Source organism: Puma concolor, chromosome D1 (genome assembly GCF_028749965.1).
Source record: "Puma concolor isolate L17-30 chromosome D1, mPumCon1.1.hap2, whole genome shotgun sequence".
NCBI classification, from domain to species: domain Eukaryota; kingdom Metazoa; phylum Chordata; class Mammalia; order Carnivora; family Felidae; genus Puma; species Puma concolor.
The window spans coordinates 97,970,163-97,993,532 of NC_141676.1; the positions used below are offsets into that span (position 1 = coordinate 97,970,163).

Genomic DNA, 23,370 nt, shown 5'->3' on the forward strand with positions numbered 1-23,370 from the left:
CGTCTCACCACGCGATCATTCCCGAAGATTCTATCTCTACTTAACAAATACTTACACAGTGTATATACCAGCTTCCAGCGTTTGTTTCGTGGGCGTAACAACTGCCTGATGGAAGCATGACTGTTAGCTCGATTTTATACGTGAGAAAACCGACAGCAGAGAGGTTAATGCACTCAAGGTCACCCAACTCGGAAGTAGAAGAGCCACGGCTTGAACTTGGGCAGTCTGGCTCCAGGACCTACATTTTACCCACTACACAATGCTGCCTCTTACAATGGAGATGCTCACGTGGTCGTTTTTTGAAGACACAGAAATAGAGGCCCAGAGTGTTTGAGACGACTTACTTAATGTCAGACAACCAGTCACTGGAGGAGCTGGTATTCTCTCTCTTCTACTTAGGGAACGGCCTAGAAAATATTCAGATTTTTCCACAGCGATGGACACGAGCAGCACAGCCCCGTCCACGTCTAACGTGTCCATTCGGACAGTATGCTGTGTGTGGGACCAAGACCTGAATCTCTCTGCCGCAGGCCTGCAGGGTGACCGTTTTTCGCTCTCTCTGATTCCCTTCATTCAGTGAGTTCACGTGGACTAGCTGCCTGCTTCCCAGCTAAAAGGTAGATAATGCATCCCCCCAAAAAAATCTACCTACAATTTTTTTTTTTAAAGATTATTTATTTCGAGAGACAGCACACAAGCAGGTGAGGCAGAGAGAGAGGGAGAGAGAGCATCCCAAGCCGCTCCACACTGTCAGCACAGAGCCCAGGGTGGGGCTCGGTCTCATGAACCGTGAGATCGTGACCTGAGCCGAAATCAAGAGTTGGACACTTAACACCCAGGTGCCCCTACATACAATTTTTAATAAAGGTTAAGTTTGCCTACTTTTCCTTTGGTCTCATTTTACTTCAAAAATATCTAATGGGGCGCCTGGGTGGCGCAGTCGGTTAAGCGTCCGACTTCAGCCAGGTCACGATCTCGCGGTCCATGAGTTCGAGCCCCGCGTCGGGCTCTGGGCTGACGGCTCAGAGCCTGGAGCCTGTTTCCGATTCTGTGTCTCCCTCTCTCTCTGCCCCTCGCCCGTTCATGCTCTGTCTCTCTCTGTCCCAAAAATAAATAAACGTTGAAAAAAAAAAATATCTAAGCCGCCACCACGGGGTAACTAATCTCTTCTTCTGGTTCTCAAGGAAAGCTTCCCACTGTAATTCCCAGTGAAGGGGGCCGTCTAGACGAAAACTGCCAAGCCCGTACGTGACAGGGAAGTCAAGGACTCTCGTCGCAGCTGCCACAGGGGGTCGTGGAGGACACGTTCACAGCAGCAAGCTTTCCACCCCGCATCTCCAACATCTGCAAACCCCATGCTGGGGCTCTGGTTTTCCTTCTGATGCCTTTATAGCAGAGCCTGAGTCCAGAAAGACTTGCCTTAGGATTAGGGACAGAGGAACATTTCCCATTCCTGGTGTTCAGTGCTTAGGAAAGGAACAGAATTCTTGACCAATCCCAGCCTAGGAAGAGCCCAGACATCTGTGTTATTACAGTCATCATAAAGGAAGGAAGACGACTTCATTTTTAAAAAGGGTGCCCAGGGGTGCCTGGGTGGCTCAGTCAGTTGAGTGTCCGACTTCAGCTCGGGTCATGATCTAATGGCTTGTGGGTTCAAGCCCCCACGTGGGGCTCTGTGCTGACAGCTCAGAGCCTGGAGCCTCTATCAGATTCTGTCTCCTTCTCTCTCTGCCCCTTCCCCGTTCATGCTCTGTCTCTTTTTCTCTCAAAAATAAACATTAAAAAAAAAATGATGCCCAGATGCCCAGATTACCTCAATCTTTACAAAGATGCTGTGGTTCCCATCAGCCCTAGGAGACCATCCTTTCCTTTCCTGGTACGCCCCTGCCTTCTGTGCCATGCGTCTTTTTTCTTTTTCTCTTTTCTTTTTTTTACATTTGGGAGGCGGTCTACACTACAAATGTGCTTTTTTTCTACTTTGGTCCCTGTTCTATTTTCTCCTCTCAGCAAAGAAAACAGCTCTCTTACCAGTTCAGATGGTTTTCCACACACTGTTTTGTCCCTCACAGAAGTATCTTCAGAAACGTTTATTATGAAAGTATGCACTCCAGCCCTTGAGAGCAACCACTCCAACCCTACTAACCCAAACCCTCATCAGTAACAGCTCTCGTGAGGAGCATATTTGAATATTATCTGCTCATTTGCAGGAATCTGCTGAAGCCGTGTTCTTTTGAAGTCTCCACAGCGAGGGATGTTAATGACTCTGGTAATGATGGAAGATTAAATTAAGGGACTAATGAGCTTAGCATGAAAAACACCGGGGCAAACGCTGGCAAGCGGTGAGCAATGGAGGGGGGCGCTCTGCCCCGTCTGCGGAGGGCCATGCGCTTCTCGTGATTCAGCGGGGTGCTGATGGCTGTTCCATCAGACCCCACCACCACCACCACCACCACGGGTCCAAGCAGCCCCAACCATCCACCTTCACCGAGAGGTAAGAGCAGGAGGAAGGGCTCACAGGGAATAAGGAAGTTCTGCAAGAACAAGAACTGGAAATAGGAGGGAAGAAAAAAGAGGCCGGGAGGTGAACTCTTTGCAAGGGGATCATCGTTTCCTGCCTGGGTTGCAAATACCTGTGCCATCACCGCTCAGTCAACTTAACGCACGTTTGGACCACACTGTCTATCCCCTTACAGCGCGAACACTCGCTCCAAAGAACGCTTTCCCAATGAGCATGCATAATGGTCACCTAAAATAATGCGAATGACACTCATCTGCCACTGGGGCGATGTCCGAGGAAGGGCATGGGGCTTAAGAGTCTGAATTTGAACTCTGTCCCTTACCAGATGCGTGACCTCAAACAGGTCGATTCATCCTCTCCTCTGAACATGCTTCTTCGTTAAAAAAAAAAAAAAAAAAAAAAAAAAAAGCGGAGCTCATGATAGTATCTGCTTCATTGGGTGGCGATAAGGGTTAAAATGGCAACACAAGGAAAAGTACATTAAATGTGTGAAACTCCATTCAAGTATTCGTTATAATTATCATCATAAAAATTAAGATGGACCGCTTCGCTACTTCCCAAAGAGCCACAGTTTCTTTATGTTCCAACTCTGACAAACAGACCAAGGAACACACACAAGACCGTCGCCATGCCTAGGACACAAGAGCCGCCGAATAGACATTTTTCAATGAGCAAAAGGGATCTCCCTCAAAAAACTACTCTCTGTTCCTATGCGAGCATAAGGCTATAAATAAATTTGGTTTGGATACCAAGGTTAGGGGAAAAGGGGAGGTCTGTGATGCTTGTAATTTCTACGTTTTTCTACCACTGAGTTAGAAGGGCCACAAGACTGGACCAGTGTGAGATCATAAGGACACTACAGTGACGTCTCAAGAACTCAAAGGCAAGAAACCACCTCTTACCTGCCAAGGGACAAGGGACCAGTTCTCCTTCCAGCCGTGTTTCAACGTCTCCTCCACTGCAAGTGTCCCCAGAAATCTTCCGATAGCTGTCACCCCCCCCGCCCCAAGAGCAAGAGGTCAGACACATCCAAGAATAGCCATGAAGTCTTCATACCTGGAAACCTATTTCCTATCCACATCCATCTCTTCATTTCCCTATAGGACAAGAAGGATGTTTCATCATTCTCAATTGGTTCTGCTCATAATTACACCGGGAAGCCCAGATAACAGGGAAGACTGTCCCGGGCAAGAGTATACACGTATCCCTTCCACGAAGTCCTATGACGATGTGTCCTTGCTGAAGTTGATGACTTAACATATAGCTAGAGCTACAGAGAAGCTTACGGGTTTGCATTTTTTTCTCACAGAGGGTAGAAGCGTTTGTAAACATCCTAATTCTAAATATTGCCCAAGCTACCTGAGACCCGCTAGGAATCCAAGCAGTGGGAGTATGAAAGGAGCCCAGGTGGCTTTCTCTGCTCTCTCAAACCCAGTGCAGACATGTCCCCAGCACGTTGGGGTACGTACCCTCTTGTTCTCCTGTATGTAGAACCCACAGGACAAGGCACAGGAGGGGAGTATGACTTCCCGGAAAACTCAGGATCCGGAACACAGACCTCTAATGCCAGATCTTCACTCATCTTGAAGCCAAAGTCACTGCAAAGGCAATCGGGGTTTGTTAGGGCCAATGGTTTGTGTACTTGGGGCATGTCAATACGAACTCTTGTGACTTGTCCCATACCGCCTACCAACTTACTGTGAGTTACTAAACATGTCCCTTTGAAGAACACTCCCTTTTTTATGCTAACACACTTTCAACAGAAACTTTGTATCAGAACCAGGACTGGCAAACCGCGATCATATGCCAAAAACAGACAAAGGCAATACAAATCATTACACCAGAAACAAAATAATATTACTTTTTTTTAGCTGGATCTAGCTCCCCACCCAAAGGCCCTGGGTCTGCCCTCTCTTTGTTAAGAGGGACCAGCAAATGTTAAAGAGTTACCAGCACTCAGTGATCCTTTCTCCTTGACATGCTGACAAGCATTAGAAGGGAAATTTAAAAGAATCACCTTTTTTATTTTAAATTTTTTTTTCAACGTTTTTTATTTATTTTTGGGACAGAGAGAGACAGAGCATGAACGGGGGAGGGGCAGAGAGAGAGGGAGACACAGAATCCGAAGCAGGCTCCAGGCTCTGAGCCATCAGCCCAGAGCCCGACGCGGGGCTCGAACTCACAGACCGCGAGATCGTGACCTGGCTGAAGTCGGACGCTTAACCGACTGCGCCACCCAGGCGCCCCAAGAATCACCTTTTTTAAATGAATGATTTAATGTTATTTAAGATCATGTCCATCCACTACCTAAATCACTGTGGGTGTCTCATCCTGTACTTTAGGACACAACACTTTGGCCCACGAGACCTTCCACAATTTGGGGGCCACATCTCTGCCAAAATACTCAGCTCAGGGGCGGGGGATGGGTGGGAGGAGCTGGAGTAGGAACCAGGGACACTAGGTCTAGTCCTGACTCTGCCCTTTACCGCAGTGAACAACCCCAAGAGGAGGCAGTTACACTATATACGTCCCAAAGCCCGGCCCAAAACCGAAATTCGAATTCACAGAGATTCTCCACGTTGACATGCTCTACTCGAAAGGCTTCCTTTATTCAGACCAATGAATTACTTATTAAACACTTTCTCCACGAGAAGGGTTAACAGGTACGGGGCTGAGTGCTTTGTGGGTTCCTTACGCCACAATCGACATTTAGCAATTTGTAGGAATTTTTCAGAAGGGAGAGTTTTATTACTGTGTGGAACACGTCTCATTCATTAAATCAGGTCATTTTTACCGAACGGCTGCTTACGATCTTTTTGGGGGCTAGGTGGAGCATTACCTAATTATTTACTTGCCTCCAATGGCAAAGCACCTGTTCTTCGGCTTCTGCGATCTGTAGGTCACGGCCTAATAGGCCGTGAACACACGTTGGGAGGGTTAAGCCCAGCTTCTGAAAGAAACTAACTCTGAAATCAAGGAACATATGGGCCCGTGGCTGGGCTTCCCAGAGAGGTCAGAAAGGACCGTCAGAAGCAACCAGACTTTCACATGTAGCTGTCACTTGGCAGCTGAACTAACGCACAGAAACTGTAAGCTCACTCATTCTCCTTTCCCCTCCTACAGTCCTCCCTCAGACCATCCCGTCCTCACTACCGCAGTCCAAGGCCCCCAAACGTTTCCAGGAGCCACACAGTCCAGCCAGCTCCTTTCTAGCAGCTACACAATCAGAGGCCTTGAAACCAATACATCCTTTATCATTTTCATGGGTCATCATCCTCATGATCTCATCTGGCCGAAAGCCCAACTCTGTGAGAGGCAAGACAGGTGGTTTTCCCCGTCCAAACTGAACCCTCAGCCCCTAGTGGGTTTCCACGAGTCAGCCGGGATAAGCGTGGGAGACCAGTGGGAGCTAAGCCAGTTTACCAAGAAGGCACACCAGCCTCTGGTTGTTGGCTGTTGTCGTTGTCGTTTTGGTAGAAAGGGAGCAGATTTTAGAGAAAAAGCATAGCAGGGGTCTTTAAGAAAAAAAACCAAAAACAAAGGAGAGTTGTTAGGGTTTCTTACATGTTTATTATTTCCTTTTGTCTTGAAGTAGTTAGAGAGGATAAAAGAGAGAAGAGAGAGAGTCTTACAAACTTTTCCATGATTAGGGCCTCTACAGTCAGGGGACCTCAGGCCAGCAAAAGCGCTCAGATTAGAATTTACAATTTGGGGGCATCTAAGAGAGAACACAAGGTAGCAAAGGGGCACCGAACGGACAACCCTGGGAACGTCGAACAGCTCTGTGGTTGTACACTGCAAGGCTCTATGCCGTTATCTCAGAACCGCACGGCTTTCAAAGAGAATGCGCGTCCTGTACGGTCTAAAACCCGGCTGTTCAAAGGATGGGCTGGCAGATTAGCGAGCTCAGATCACCCAGAGCAGGGCACCAGCTACAGAGCCCCAGAACTGGAGTCAGAACTGGCATTTTAACAAGATCCCAGGTGATTCATACGCACGCTCGAGTTTCAGAAGCATGGGTCTAGGGCAGGAGTTGGCCAGATCTGGTTAGCTGTTCTTGTAAACAGAGCTTTCTGGGACCACAGGCATGCCCATCCACCTATGGCTGCTTCTGTGCTCCCACAAGCAGTCGCCAAGCCACCATCATGGACCGCAGGGCTCGCAAAGCCTACGACATTTACCCCATGTCCCTGTTCCAACCTCAGGCTAGAACATATCAGAGGCTTCTGGCTTTCATCGAGATAAGTGTGGCTTCCTAAAGCAAACTTTAGCTGTTCTGAGAATGGCAGTGGCTGAGAAGTGAGTGACGTGCTTAGTTCGATACCCATGCTCTCTACTGACAGCCCCGCCCAGCCTGGGGTGATTTCATGCTGGATTACAGGCACCAGGGACTGCCTACGGGCTCCCAGACCCTATGTGTTTTACTGCTAGAATCATCTTCCAAAGCTAAGCTCTGCTCTGATCAGCGACTCTCCTCAAACGCCTTCAAAGACCCTCTGCAGCTTACAGAATAAGGTCCACACCCCTGTCTCTACCCTCACCTACCAGCCTCAGTTCCCCTCACTGACCCCACTTCATACCGACAAGGCCTCCAAACCAAACCACCAATGACCTCCCCACCACCCTTCCGCCTCCCCAGTGCTGCCCCATCTTCTCAGAATGCTCCCATCCACAAATCCAGGCGTTTTCATCTCTAACAGTGCCTCCTCCAGGAACTTCCTGATTTCCAAGCCCCAAATCAGTCTCCTCCTTCCTGCCAACAATCACAATAAAAGCACCCCTTCCTCCTCCAAGGTACGTGCGGCTTTCCCTCCCTGGCCACAGTTATCTGTGGGCCTGTCATTTCTTCCGCTGTCACCATTCTCAGCCCTCCCTTGGGTACTTTGCTCCAGGACTGATGAATATACAAATATATATGCACTGACATCCCCTCACTGCAGATAAAGAAGCACACTCCCAGGGGCACCTGGGTGGCTCAGTCGGTTAGGCGTCTGACTTCAGCTCAGGTCATGATCTCGTGGTCTGTGAGTTCGAGCCCCGTGTCGGGCTCTGTGCTGACAGCTCAGAGCCTGGAGCCTGCTTCAGATTCTGTGTCTCCCTCTCTCTCTGCCCCTCTCCCGTTCATGCTCTGTCTCTCTCTGTCTCAAAAATAAACAAACATTAAAAAAAAAAAAAAAAAAAGCAGCACACTCCCTACAGGATAGGGCTTCTAAGGAAAAGGAGTTTCTTACACAGGAAACTTCAGTGTGTTCCCTTTGGAAGCCGCCCTCCTAGAAATAAATCCCAGAGTGATCCATTCCTAAATAAACTATGGCAGCTTCCCTAGGATGTAACTCCTCTCCCACATTTCGTAGCTATAAGAATTAAATGGAATAACCTATATAAAAAGTGCCTAGCACCATTCTTGGCACATCAAAAATTCTGAAGAAATCTTTATTTCTGGGGCGCCTGGATGGTTCATTCAGTTAAGCGGCCGACGTCGGCTCAGGTCATGATCTCACCATTCGTCGGTTCGAGCGCTGCATCGGGCTCTGTGCTGACAGCTCAGAGCCTGGAGCCTGCTTTGGATTCTGTGTCTCCCTCTCTCTCTCTGCCCCTCCCATGCTCACACTCTGTCTCTCTCTCTCTCTCTGTCTCTCTCTCTCTCTCTCTGTCTCTCTCTCTCTCTCAAAAATAAATAAACATTAAAAATAAATTTTTTTTTATCTTTATTTTTGAGAGAGAGAGACAGAGTGTGAGTGTGAGGGGCAGAGAGGGAGGGAGACATAGAATGTGAAGCAGGCACCAGGCTCTGAGCTGTCAGCACAGAACAGAGCCAGACGCGGGGCTTGAACCCACGAACTGCAAGATCATGACCTGAGCCAAAGTTGGACACTCAACCAACTGAGCCATTCAGGCGTCCCAAAAAAAAAAATTAAAAAAAAAAAAGGAAATATATATTTCCTATGATTGCCTTCTTTCCCTCAGGGGAAGGGACCATGCCCTAGTCTGTATGTAGCACTGCTGAGTAAGACACAACCCAGTCCCCAGGCATCCAGGAAGAACCCACCATTCATAGTCCTCTCGGGTGCAGGAGCAGTTGGACACGACCACGGGCCGGTCAAAGTCCTCTCCGTTAAAGCATGTCGCGTGGGGAGTCCTCCGTTTGAACACAGTCTTGTGTCCCAGCAAACACTCGTTGCCCCGCTCATCAGACGGTGACCACAGCTTGTAGTCATTCTCCGTGCAGGGAACCCCTGAGGAAAAGAAAACGTGGCATGAAGCGTCCGAGGGACACCCACATGGGCCTTCCTGTCCTCCCCGCCCCTCAGCCCCGCCACCCACGTCCGGCTCATCCCGGTGCTTCTCAGCGGGCACACAGACCTCGGGAACTGTCCCAAGCCTCTGATCACCTTGCTCTGATGCCAGGAGGCACCCAGGCAAATGAAAATGGTACCGCCTGAAACACAGACGTTCGTCTGAGAAATCTGGGAAGAAGCAAGCCACCTTTGGCACTCTCTAAACTTCTGAAATATTTTAGCAGATTCTGCAGTGCCTTCTAGAAATGGGTATCAGAGGTGCCTATCCCCCAGGGAGCTACGCCGAATCGTTGGTAGATGGTGTCACCCAGGGGTGTTGTCTCCTGCCTGCTTTCTGGGGGCGTAGGGTGGGCACACCTGGAAGGAATGGCCCGAGAGCAACAGAGTCCGCTGTCACTGCTTGGAAGAAAGTTCGTGGAAGATTCACGGAAGGAGGGGCTGAGAAATGGTAAGACAACCTGGACGGTCACTCCATCCACCCGTACTCACTTGGAATTTAAGCAGAGTGGCTTCTACGGGAATTCCAAAGTATACCTATGTCTATACTGGTACTCTGCGTCTTTTTTATAGATGTGTCAGATTGCATGCTGCCTGAAACTGATGAACAGCCGTCAACTCAATGCCATTCAAATCAGCAACTACTTATTAAGCCCTGGCTGCAAGGCTCTCCCCGGCTGTTCAGTGGGCGGAAAATACAGCATGCACAAGACAGGTTCTTTTTTCTAAGACCCTTGTAATCTAGTCGGTGGGGAATGATATAAACAGGGTGACAGACACAAGTTTTAATTAACGGCGTGAGGGGTGGGCTTATGTTCTGGACACGGACGAGAGGCGGCGGGGGGGGGGGGGGTCCTCTGGCTGGGATATTAGCGGCCAAGTGCATTGGATCCTGAGACGTGAAAAGGATCTCGACTAGGAGAAATGGAATGGGTAGCAGAGGGGATGTTCCAGATAGTTGGAATGATGTTGGCTGAGGCAGAAGGGGGAGGAAAGAATAGGGCTGCAGAGGGGACGGGGGAGGAAGAAAGACTCTGGATTACACTTCTCCCTGCTTACTTACACATCCTGTGCCTACACTAGCAGACGGCAGATGAGATCCTAGACGGCTGAGAGGTCCCCGCATCATGCGGCACACTGCCATTCACACGGGAGCCACCCGCTGAGTCTGTCAAAGCAGAACTGCTGACGCGGAGGGATGTTTTTCATTTACTCACCTGTTCAACGCACACACACGCAGACCTACTACGTGCCAGCGACTAGACAGGAAGTGAGGATACAAGACATAACACCTGCTCCTACTAAGAACTGTCTGAGTTAACTACCTCTGTATTTCCCAACCGCTTACTGCATACGTGTCCGTCTCCCTCAACGGCTACAGACTCTCTCGAGTACAGAGTGTCGAAGCCGATGCCCTAGTCAACAAATATCTCCATGAAGAGGGCCGAGGAGGCAGCGGCTTACCCAAGGCACCCGTGGCATTGACCTGCAGGATCAGCCAGCTGTGGACATTCTCCTTGTTGGAGCCAAAGATGGTGAAGACAGTGCTCTTCTCGCCGGGTTCCGTGAGGAGCCCGTACACAAACACTGGGCTCTCGGAGAAGATGAACGTTTTCCAGGTCTCCCCTTCGTTGGTACTGTATCTGCCAAGGACGAGTAAGAGGATTCTTACTTACAGTTAAAGTCTCTAGGGCAAGGGCTTGGTTTCCAGGTAACATTCACTAGTGATAAGAGCCAGGACTCTCTGGAGGAACAGCCGGAGCAGGGAACCTTCAAGGCTGTGCCAGAAAGCAAGGACGTGCTAAGAGACTAACGGACTCAGTGCAAAGGGACACAGCAGCCAGCTTGATGGAGCTCCAACTGGCCATTTTGGGAAAATCTGAACATAAAAACAGAAAAATGACGGTAACAGATTATATACCCAATAGAAATACGACAGGGGTCTCCGAATGATGCTGAAAGGAAGAGAAAAGGGAAACAGGAAGATGTTTTTCTTATGTTACAATGCTACCTGATACATATTGAAAACAATGACAGCATGAGAAAAACGACCATCCCATAACCCGCACTGTAATGACCGAGTCAGGCAAAGAAGACCACTGAATGCCACAACCCCATGGTTCACATGGGGACCACGGTGTTCACATCAACCCACAGATGAATCATTCACTGCAAATGGGGAAATGCAATCTTACAATGGATTAAGAGTCACAACTGTCACCAAAATTAGCATCACTAACAATGGGACAACCTGACGTCACGTGCCTCCCGGATAAAGCGTTGAGAATATCATCTATGTGCCGTTCTGTACAACCGGACAAATCCAGAACGTGGGACGGTCTCCATGGCCACTGGTCTGGATTCCTCCAACACAAAACTGAGGCCGTGAAAAACTTAACAAACCAACCAGGAAAGGCGGAAGGCTTGTTACAAAGAGACTAAAGAGGTGTTAACGACCACAGGCGATGTGTAAACCTTGACTGCATCCCAGACCGGTGGGGGAAGGCAGCTGTAAGCAGCTTGGGACAACAGAGAAAATATAAATACAGTGTGTAAGGGACACTGAGCTCATGTGAATTTCCTTAGATGTGAGAATGGCATTCTGAGTGCATAGGAAAATACCCGTACGTATTGGTGATACATGTTTTAAATATTTAGCTGTAAAGGGGCACGATGGCTACAACTTTCTTTCAAATGGCTCAGCAAGGGGCGCTGGGTGGCTCAGTAGGTTAAGCATCCAACTCTTGATTTCAGCCCAGGTCATGATCTCACAGTTTGTGAGTCTGAGCCCCGCATCAGGCTCTGCACTGACAGCATGGAGTCTGCTTGGGATTCTCTCTGCCCCTACCCCGCTCATGTTCATGCTCTCTCTCTCAAAATAAACAAATAAACATTTTTTTTTTTTAAAAAACTCACAAATGACAAAAGGATAGACACATGGACAGACAGGCAAGTAGGATGAATAGATGACAGAAGTAAAGCAAACTGGCAAATGTTAGCAACTGGTGATTCTGGGCAAACTTCTGTGGGTGTCCTTTATACAATTCTTCCGCCTTTTCCCGCGGTCTGACAGATTTTTAAGGTGGAGGAAAAATATGTCCAGAGAAAAGTCTCCAAGGAGGACTTGTTCTTGCTACAGAACGAGAAAGCAAGCTCTTTAAAGAAATAGGCAGCACTGACATAACTGTGTTGATTTTTCATAATCTTTTGTATTGAGGGGGAGGGGAGGCGCAGAGGGAGATGGGGAATACCTAACACTTGCTTCGTCTCCCAGGAAGCTGGCCAAGATGCTCAACATGAGAAACCGCTCAGTTAGAGCTCTCTTCAGCGTCAGCTCTCGCTTCTCTCTTAAATCCTACGTGCAAAATTTCTCTTTCTTTCACGTTTCCTGTATTTTTGAGATTTCAGTTTTGCTTCCTCAAAGAATGCTTGACACAAATCTTTTCACAACATCATACAATCCAAACACTCTCTCCCAAATCGAGATGACGACAATGGGTACTTCTGCAAGAGGCCACGGGTTAAATGGGAGGTGGGGAGCGGTGTACAAGGCAACATAAATAAAGAAGGTCAACGAGGACCAAGTGACTCCCCTACGGATCTTCCAAAGAGGAGAAATCCTCATCTGGTTGAACCGCGTTTGGTTGAAGCTGATTTTGAAGCAGATATAGGGATAAGTTAACTCATTCACTCTCCTTGCACCAGTGTGATGAGCTAACGGCTGAGTATCACTTTTAAAGGAAAATGAATGGGAAGAGCTGGCCTATTATCCAGACAGGATGGGAGCTATCAGGGATAATGTTGGAGGTCCATCCATTTGCACACTGCCCCGTAATTCTATTTAGGAGCTCCCTGAACCCCCGATAACCTTAGGAAATGAAGCACCCCATTTCTTGAGAGGTTCCCAGATGACTGATGGGATGACACTTTGATGAGACTGATAAGCAGGTACATGGCCAAGCAGAGCCTTGTATTTGAGAATAAACCGCGCATTTAGAAAACGGTGCTTTTTCCGAGTTTCGGGGAAGAAGCAAGTCACATTACCACTGCAACAGTTAGGGGGACATCTACTCTAGACCAGGTTCTGATCCCCTAAAGAACAACATGTACTGATGGGGTGAAAATGACAACAGCCTTGCAAGAAAACAAACCAAGTCACCTGTGTATTCCTACAGTCAGGAAAAACCATCAGAGCCCTAACCTTCAGGACTGGAGGATTCAAAATGTTCAGATAAAAATACACACATAGGGGAGCCTGCGTGGCTCAGTAGGTTAAGCATCCGACTTGGGCTCAGGTCATGATCTCACAGTTTGCGAGTTCGAGCCCCGCATCGGGCTCTGTGCTGACAGCTTGGAGCCTGCAGCCTGCTTTGAATTCTGGTTATCCTTCTCTCTCTGCCCCTCCCCTGCTCATATTCTATCTCTCTCTGTCTCTCAAAAATAAATAAATTTAAAAAAAGTTTTTTCAATGTTAAAAAAAATACACACATAATCCCAGGGTCAAAACTCTCAAGAGGATGGGAAGGTCATTTAATATAATTAATGTAATAAATTTGTAATATAAATATAACACAGATACACTAAATAAGGGAAGTGGTAATATTCAAGACATTAACGTGTGGCTGTACGGAAAGGTCCTTGATGAACTCAGATTTTTTTTTTTTTAATTTTTTTAACGTTTATTTATTTTTGAGACAGAGAGAGACAGAGCATGAACAGGGGAGGAGCAGAGAGAGAGGGAGACACAGAATCTGAAACAGGCTCCAGGCTCTGAGCTGTCAACATGGAGCCCGACGCGGGGCTCGAACTCACAGACCGTGAGATCATGACCTGAGCTGAAGTCGGACGCTTAACCGACCAAGCCACCCAGGCGCCCCGATGAACTCAGATTTTTAAACATGTTCACAATAAGAAAAGAGCCATACAACCAAAGGCAAAAAAAAATTAAAGAGCAGTACTTATCTGCTAGTTAATTGCCGTTATAATTCTGATGGCAAGTAATCTGCAGCAACCGTGAGCAAACAAACCCAAAATGAGTCAAAGATTATGCTTCAAATTATAACAATTAGTGATAGATTCGTGAGTCAGTGGGATGGTGGGTTGGTTGCCTAGTAAATTCTACAAAGTATTAGCAAGAAATTCTATAAAGAACCAGAAAGGGATCATCCTTTTGATGGTCACTGGTATAAATAGTAACAATAGAAAGAAGAAAAAAAAGGCAGAACCACTCAATTTCTATTTTGGTTGTATCTTTACCAAGAATGATCTTCAGACTGGACAAGGCAGGAAAAAAAAGACAGGGATGTTAAAAGAAAATGAGTACAAAAGAGAGAACATTCTAGAGAATAGAAAAAGTTCAAAATATGATGGCAGATAAGAATCTCTAAAAGAATCACAAAGAACAGAGATTCTTGAAGCCCAGAGGAGGAAGAATAGTTTTACTTTCCTAAAGAACATAAAAATGGGGGCGCCTGGGTGGCTCAGTCGGTTGAGCATCCGACTTCAACTCACGCCGTGATCTCGTGGTTCATGAGTTCAAACCCCGCATCGGGCTCTGTGCTGACAGCTCAGAGCCTGGAGCCTGCTTCAGATTCTGTGTCTCCCTCTCTCTCTGCCCCTCCCCCGCTCGTTCTCTGTCTCTGTCTCTCTCTCAAAGAATAAATAAACATTAAAAAAAAAAAAAAGGAACTAAAAAATGGTTTCAAGAATGGAAACAGCTGATCTGAGAGACCTTAGAAAAGAAGGAAGTCAGGGCTGGGACTCACATGGTTTCACACCCAAGTCACAACACAACAATCGAATCCCACTTCCTTTTCTCAAGGTAATCCTTGATTTGAAGAGGGCAATGACAGAGAACGTTCTTTTTTCATAAGGATCTCTATGGACCACACAGCTAGATAAAATTCACCGCTGGGAAAACAAGTCCCGGTGTGCTGACTGCCGACATATGGTGTGAACCCAACCCTAAATGAGATCGCTCGTTTCCACACTGCTCCCTGCTTTAGTCAAAGACATGAATAACAATATGGAAGGTCAACCCATCAAATGTGCAAAGCCTACAAGGCTAATTGGACTGGTAATGCAATTAATGCCCAAACAGGATTCAAAACACTCCTCTTATTACATCAAAAGAATAAGCAAACATGAGAAAAAAGTTCCACATGTTGTTTCAAAAGCCTACCTGCTCAGACACAAGGTGGAGTAAATCTGGTCTTAAATACCATATGATTTCGCTTCTATGTGGAGTTTAAGAAACAAAACAGATTGAACACAGGGGAAGGGAAGGAAAAATAAAGTAAGATAAAAACAGAGAGGGAAGCAAACCATCAGAGACTCTTAACTATAGAGAACAAATTGAGGGGTTGCTTGCTGGAGGGGCGGTGGGTGGGGGATGGGCCAAATGGGTGACGAGCACAAGGAGGACGCTTGTTGGGATGAGCACTGGGTGTTACACGTTAAGTGATAAACCCCTAAATTCTACACCCGAAACCAGTACAACGCTATACAGAAGGAAAAAAAGTAGTGACAAAACTACTCTAAGTCGAGATAATGCATTCCATTATTTGCATCAATTACCTTGTTTAAATTACCACGTTAAAAATACTGTGAGGCGTTTCCACAGATGAGAAAACTGAGTCTCCATAAGATAAGTAATTTGCTGAGGTTACCCAGCTAGTGAAGGGTTATACTGCCTTTATCATGAAGTTGCAATACGATTCAAACTGGCTTGGAGGTAAAATAAATAAATTAATTAAAAGAATGCGTTATTTCATGAATGTGAGCAGTCCAATGGCACAAGTCCCCTCAGTACGGCAAAGCTGTCGCTGGGATTCAGTCTGTTTTCTCCACCCCTTGATCATTTTTCCTCTCTGTGGTCTTCATTCTCAGGCTGTTTTCCTACACGATAGCAAAGAAAGTCACGGGCATCCTGGGTTATGTCTGTGGAGACAGACAGCTACGTACTCCCAGAGGTGCAAGGAAAGGAAAGTATGCTGCATGTTTAACTACCCTAGTTTCCTTCTAGAGTGTCCATTAATGCTGAAGGTGGCATTTCCACCCTACACACACCTATTCAAAATAAAATCTCATGGCATCTGGGTGGCTCAGTCGGTTGAGGGTCCAACTCCTGATTTCAGCTCAGATCAAGATCTCACGTCTCATGAGTTCAAGCTGGGCCCCACCTTGGGCTCCGCACTGACAGCACAGAGCCCGCTCCGGATTTTCTCTCTCTTTCTCCCTGTCTCTCTCTGCCCCTCCCCTGCTTGCCCGCATGCTCACTCTCTCGCTCTCAAAGTGAATAAACTTTAAAAATACCACTACTACTACTGGGGCATCGGGGTGACTCAGTCAGTTGAGCGTCTGACTGCAGCTCAATCTGTGAGTTCGAGCCCCGCGTCGGGCTCTGTGCTGACAGCTCGGGGCCCCGGAGCCTGCTCCCGATTCTGTGTCTGCCTCTCTCTGCCCCTCCCCCACTCGCGCTCTGTGTCTCTCTCTCTCAAAAATAAATGAACGTTAAAAAACTTTTTTAATAAAATAAAAGTACTACTACTAAATATAGTCTCAAGTCAATGATATTACAGTAGTGTCGTATGGTGACGGATGGTGGCTACACTTGTGAGCACAGAACATACAGAGATGCTGAATCACGACGTTGTACACCTGAAACTAATGTAACATCGTAGGTCAACTATACTCAAATAAAAAAATTAAAAGAAAAAAAGAAAAAGAAAATCATGCCTTTAATAAAATCCATAAGAAAAAAAAAAAGATCTCTAGGTTTCACGGTGAAACTGAACTTAACCTACCGATAGAGATCACAGCACAGATAGGATCTCAAAAATAGGATGCTGAATAGCAGAAGCCAGATAAGAAACACAGGAAATTCTGCTAGCGGCAGAAGTAACCTACAGTGATAAAAATATAATCGGACCATCAGTTGCCTCTAGCTGGGGTGGGGCGGTGGTATTGGAGGAAGGGGCACAGAGGGATTTTCCGGGGTGATGGAAATTTTCTGCACCTTGACGAGGCATCCTCCAGCACTGACTAAACGGTGGATTTACAATCTGAGAATCTCATGGCGTGTAAATTGATATCTCAGTTTCTACAAGATGATTTCGTAGAAGCTAGAAAGGTAGGGAGGCGGTCAGAAGTGTAAAAAGAGTCTTGGGTTCTCACTGGCAGAAACTGGGTGTCCAGAGCTGTGTTGGTGTTCATCCCTGCATGTTGGGGTCAGATCTGGGCCCCACATTTGAAAGCACTGACATCGTGAGGTGGGCTAAAGGAGACCCGGATGGGGAAGGGTCGGGACCCCACAGCATCAGAGGACAGGAACCGGAGCCACCTGCCACGGAATGGGAGACACACAGGAGGACAGGGAGGGGCCTCAGATCCTGAAAGGTGTTCAGGGGAAGGAGGAAAGGGCCTCTGTGTGCGTCTCCTGGGGGCAGAACTAAGCCTACTCGCTAGAAACCGGAGAGAGGAGAATTGGGGCTCTCTCCGACCTGAGAACCTCCATTCGTAAAGGAATAAATGGATAAAAATGGTGAGCGAATGGAGACATGAACAAACTGTCCCAAAGTGAAATGGAAGCCCCTCGTGATCTGGTAAATTTCCCGTGTCTCAAATTATTCAAGGAAAGACTGGTGGACTTCCATAAAAATGCTTTCAAGTGCTGGCGGGAGGCCAACCCAGATGACGGATTACGTCCAGATTCCTGCTGGACATCTCCCCTTGGACAGCCCAGAGCAATTCAGCCCACCGTGTCCAAACCCACATTCCTCTGATGGCCTTTCAGGGCCTGCTCCCCTCACTTTCCCCTGCGCCTCTATGAAGGGTCTGATCAGCGTCCCCCGTCATCCTAGTCAAAAGCAGTCCTGCAGACGTTGTCCCCCAAAATGCTCTGTCCCCCCACCAGCTTCCTCTCTCACGTCCACTCTTGCTTCTTTAACGTTCATCCTCCTCAGCTGGCCAGAGCCATCTTTTCCATAACGTGAATCTAGCCCTGTCATTCCCCTACTGAAAACCCTCTAGGCGTTTTTAGGACCCCCAACTTTGAAAGGCCAAGTCTGATCTCTCCGGGGAGGCATGGAGGTCCTCCGGCCCCCAGCCCCTACCTACGCCGACCTCAATCCCCATGTCTCACGGCCCCCTCCCTGCAGTCTGCATTCTATTACTACTCAGCTTACACCTTCCACCCTGGTTCATGCCGGACCTTCTCTGGCCAAGGTCTTTCTAACCCTGAAATGGCACACCAACCTCGCTCAAGCTTCCTCTTCCTCCTCCTTCCTTCTCCTGGCTTCCTTCTCCTTCCTTCTCCCTGGCCCCCATTCTGTGTTCCCACAGCACCGTGTGCTCCTTCTTACCCCGTACTCTATTTTCATGACCTGATGTTGTGAGCATCTTCGAGCAGACTGCCCTTTGTCAGAAACGAGCCCTCCTCCTCACTTTCCCGCCCCTGGCAGCTGGCACCTTTCTTGGCACACAGAAGGGGCATTAATTAACATTTGCTAAAGGAAAGTAAATGAACTGCACTGTATTTTTTGAACCCCATCACTCAGTTTCTTAACAATTAACAGGTGATAACACCGGCTTCACTATAACCCAAAGGCCAAAGAGACCACATGAGGGTTAAAATGAAGCAGGTAGGGATGGCTCTCTCTGCAACCGTCCCAGTAAGTGGTACCCCCCCACCCATTAATGCTGCCACAAGCGTGCGGGCTAACTGCCATCTCCCACATTCTGGAACCAAGGGGCTGCTTCCAGAACTCAGGTCCAGAAAAGACAGCTGCACTGCCGGATGTAATCTTTGCACTGTCTTTTCAGGGCTCCGGGAGGAAAGCCCTATTCAATCAAAAATCTCCTATGAGAGGGGCGCCTGGGTGGCTCAGTCAGTTAAGCTTCCGACTTCGGCTCAGGTCATGATCTCACGGTCCGTGAGTTCGAGCCCCGCGTCGGGCTCTGTGCTGACAGCTCAGAGCCTGGAGCCTGCTTCAGATTCTGTGTCTCTCTCTCTCTCTGCCCCTCCCCCGTTCATGCTCTGTCTCTCTCGGTCTCAAAAGTAAATAAACGTTAAAAAAAAATTAAAAAAAAAAAAAAATCTCCTGTGAGGAAAGACGCTTTTGGGCGAGTCCGAAACATTATTAGTAAACTACCAAGAAGAGCCTTTTGCTGGCAGGTAAACCTGCCTAGAAGAAATGGAAAATGATTTTGTCCTTCATGATCAAGTCAGCAAACCTGTGTTTGGGTTTTTGTTTTGTTTTGTTTTGTTATCAGAGTGGAAGAACACAGCAGCCCCTTCTCTGACGAACACACCGATTATACACAAGAAAACCGTGCATCCCCTGAGCAGGTTCACGGTGACAACGTGCTGATCGAATGAAGCTGAATCCCCAGAAGGGGTTCTTATTTACTCATTTCAGACATGCAGACACAAGAGCAAAAAATACAGGGTTCCACTTCTTGCTCTCAGTTTCAATTAACAATAACAAAGGTAACAGCCTCAGAGGAGAGTCCAGGCAGAAGCTGAACAAGTAATGGCCAACTCTTAGTTATCTGCGCTAATCAGGGAAAGAAAAACGTGAATAGTTTAAATTTTTTTTAATGTATATTTATATTTGAGAGAGAGAGAGGGAGAGAGAGACAGAGCGCAAGTGGGGAAGGGGCAGAGAGAGAGGGAGACACAGAATCCGAAGCAGGCTCCAGGCTCTGACCTGTCAGCACAGAGCCCGACGCGGGGCTCAAACCCCCCGAACCGTGAGATCGTGACCCTAGCCGAAGCCAGACGCTTAACCGACTGAGCCACCCAGGCACCCCAGATGTGAATAATTTAAAAGAACCACCATCAAAACAAGACAAAACGAAAACCTAACTCTTACATTAAGCAATGTTCCAACCTCTGTCCCTACTGAAACTCTTACGAGAGTTCCTGCTGTTCCTGATGATGGCTTTCTTCCCTAAGGCTTTGTGTCAGGAAGCTCCCTTCCGAAACAGGTCCTTCCCCTGGCCTCTCTTTGTAGCTGGCTCAGAGACATAACAGAGCCACAGTGGGCACAGGCAGCTCCTGAATAATGCCTCACTCGCCTCTGCATCCTCCATACCTAGAACCGCGTCTGGTTCATTGCACGTGTTCAACAAATGTTCGCGTAATTGATGTGAAATGATTATCTAACAGAAATATGCTCGAGTTCCAGCTTGGGCCCTAACTACTGACAAGTCACATTATTTCCTTATGTGAAAAGTGAGGAAGGTAGACTGGGCTAGCCCTGATGCCTCTGGGTTGCCCGTATCTGGGGGACCAACCCCCACCCCCTGCCACTCCTACTTGAGTTCCAGCCATTGCCATTTAGGCAGAGCACTGTGGGAGCGGTCCCCTCAGAGCCGCGCACCTGCCACAGTCCTGCACCCCTTCTGGTTTTATAACTCAGTAAAGAGGGGCGCCGGAGTGGCTCAGTTGGTTAAGTGTCCAACTTCAGCTCAGATCTCACAGTTCATGGGTTCGGGCCCCGTGTCAGGCTCTGTGCTGACAGCTTGGAGCCCGGAGCCTGCTTCGGATTCTGTGTCTTCCCCTCTCCTGCTCGTGCTCTGTCTCTCAAAAACAAATAAATGCTTAAATAAATCGGTAAAGAAATAGGCAATCTTGCAAGACTAAGTGTGCATGACCTATTTATTGAACAATCAAACACTGACTAAGCACCTGCTAGCCTTTACAGAATAGAAATACTGAGCAAAAGACCTTGTTAATGAGTTGAAAAAGTCAGGCATATAACGAAAGGGTAACTAGCGAGGGACGTCCATATGTGATCAATGCCCAAATAATAAGACAGCCAATAAATGCTGCGAGACTCAAGGAGAGTGATCACGGTGGTCGGGGAGGCCAGACTTGAAGGGGCCCAACACATCTAGACCTGCAACAGAAATCCTCTGTTTGTGCTCAGGTATCACAGTAAGTCGACACTGCAGTCTGAGGATATGTACTAACTATAGTATTATTTCCTGCTTCTCTTCTGATGAAGCTGATGGCACAGGGTGACAGGTCAAAAGCAAAGAAGCAGGAGAAGCAGAAAACAAAACAAAACCACCACTACAACAAAAAACCCAAAAACCAAACCAAAACAAAACAAAAACCTCTGAAAGCAACATACTAAGTAAATGCCAGGTGGCTACAGAGATTTAGGCCAAGCTCAGACTGATATTCGGGACACATGCACCTGTCACTAGGAGGCCTGAAAATATTCTCGTATTTGCAAGTGATTTATCTGAGCCACCCATACAGATGCCTCCAAACAACCCGGGGCAATACAAAGGTGCCACAGTGCCCACAAACCCTCAAGTCCACAACCCCGCGGTCACTTTTAAGTGTCTGGGGAAGGCACGGTGATTTTCTGGCAGCAGGTTTATTTTCCTGACCGTGCGCTGCTCCTGCTGGTGCAGCAATGACACTGCGTTCCCGGAGCACGGGTGCACCGACAGATGGTGTGAGAGGACCAGAGTCACGCGAACGGCTTCCGTGAAGCCAGCCCGGAATGCAAATGGAATCTGCAGAGAAGTTACCCTAGGAGAACCAGAAACTGACTCTACGATCGGACTGCCACTCAAACAATGGCATGGGATGCACAGGAAGCCAAACTGTGTCCCCTACCATATGTCTTGCACAGCAGTGCCCCAACCGTCACACCGTTTGTTGGCCTGGGGATCTTAGTCCTGGAGGATGGACTCCTTCCGAGTGAGGGGAAACATCTTACTTTAGAGACTCAGTAGCCGGCACGATTCAGGTTTGCTAAGCGCGTGAGATGCGAACTGATAATTGACGGATAAATAAATAAGTGGACGGATAGGTAAATAAATGGCAGCTCAAATGTGGGAAGCACAGCGCTCGGTGACTGTCCTCATGGGAGCAAACACCAATCGGAATGCAAATACAGTGCTGCACACAAACAGGGCTTCTGACTCTTGGCTCCAGAGAAGCAGCTGACCAGGGCCATACGGACTGGAGAACAGCCAGACGCCAGGACTTGGCTTCTCTCTGCTTCTTTGAGGCCAGGCTCCTCAGCACAGGGCAAATTCACCACAGGGGAAACCAGATGCTAAGGCCTCTTTTTTCAAGCCACCCACCTCTCTCTTGCGGCTGAACCCTGTTTCTAAAAGGAGCGAAGGAAAAGAAGGCTTTCTTCTTTGCATTAAACAAGATGATTAGTGAGGCCTCTCCACCTCCGTTAGTAATACATCTTGTGGGTTCAGCTCAAAACTGGGAGGGCGCCTGGGTGGCTCAGATGGTTAAGCGTCCAACTCTTCATTTTGGCCCAGGTCATGACCTCACGGTTTGTGGGTTCAAGCCCCGTGTCAGGCCCTGTGCTGACAGAGAGGAGCCTGCTTAGGATTCTCTGTCTCCCTCTCTCTCTGCCACTCCTCAGTTAGCATGTGTGCACGTGCGCTCTAGCTCTCCCTCTCGCTCTCAAAATAAATAACCTTTCTTTTAATTTTTAACATTTATTTATTTTTGAGAGAGAGGGAGCATGAGCATGGGCAGGGGAGGGGCAGAGAGAGAGGGAGACACAGAGAGAGAAGGAGCTGTCAGCACAGAGCCCGATGCGGGGCTCGAACTCACAAACCATGAGATCATGACCTGAGCTGAAATCGGATGCTCAACCAACTGAGCCACAGGCTCATTTTTTTAAAAATAGGGAGAAGTGACAGCCCGTGTGCCCTGACGTAACGTTAACAAAACTAACTTTTGTCCCAACTCAGACAAAAATAATCAAAGTGGTTCCGATAAAAGCAGACTTACGCAGGCAGAGTTTACAGACCCTTGACATTTTTGCTTTTCAGAGCACTACATCTGCAAAGAGTACAGAATGCAATTTAACATGAGTACCAGTCCGGCCTGTCACTAACAGATGTGGGAATCCTCAGCAAGCTACCTTACCTTACTAAGCCTCAGTTTTCTCATTTACAACATGAAGCAGTTAACCCCAAATGTCCCTTCTAGGTCTGTTCCTATGAATCCCAAAACCCAAATGGATCACAGCAGAAGTCAACGGATTACCACGTAAAATGCATTCTGAAATGACTACTCAGGTACTATTATCATTTATCGACTGTTTTTATTATCACTCATTCTATGTCACACACAGAGCAAAGAAAGACAAGTTAAAGTCCCTAGTTAATTGTTTGGTCATTATTAATTTACATTTATAGACAGCTGTCCTTTGTAGGCTCAATAAAATTATTTCATCTGTTCCTTATGATACCCCCTTGAAATAGGAAGGGCAGATTATCATCCCCCTATTAGAAATGGGGAGTTATTACGCTGAGGTCATAAACTGTGCCGTCAACAATCTAGGGCTGTAGAGAGATAATCCGCTTATACTCACAGACTTAAATTTTGGGGAGTACGTTAAAAGAAAAAGCTTCATCGGAAACACTTACTTCAGCTCATTGGTTTCCATGCCCTGGGCGATGGCCATGATGATGCCGCCATGATCTCCCCAAGTATAGTAGTGAGGTCCAGGAAGTGCCTAAAGAGGAAAAGCCAGCGCTGATGCCACCGCTGTGGAGGTG

The 23,370-nt window shown here is 47.6% G+C and overlaps 1 protein-coding gene across 3 annotated transcripts in view; it reads right to left on the minus strand.

Moving 5' to 3' along the window:
• Nucleotides 1–23,370, minus strand: part of SORL1 (sortilin related receptor 1) — a 173,187-nt gene that overhangs the window by 75,047 nt on the left and 74,770 nt on the right. For all 3 annotated transcript variants that reach the window (XM_086678837.1, XM_086678836.1, XM_086678835.1), the window contains exons 12-16: nucleotides 23,239–23,327; nucleotides 10,279–10,457; nucleotides 8,568–8,754; nucleotides 3,988–4,116; nucleotides 3,421–3,506 (exon numbers count right to left, since the gene is read on the minus strand). In XM_086678837.1, coding sequence (XP_086534963.1) covers nucleotides 3,421–3,506; nucleotides 3,988–4,116; nucleotides 8,568–8,754; nucleotides 10,279–10,457; nucleotides 23,239–23,327 — 670 coding nt within the window. The remainder of the gene's footprint in view (nucleotides 1–3,420; nucleotides 3,507–3,987; nucleotides 4,117–8,567; nucleotides 8,755–10,278; nucleotides 10,458–23,238; nucleotides 23,328–23,370) is intronic.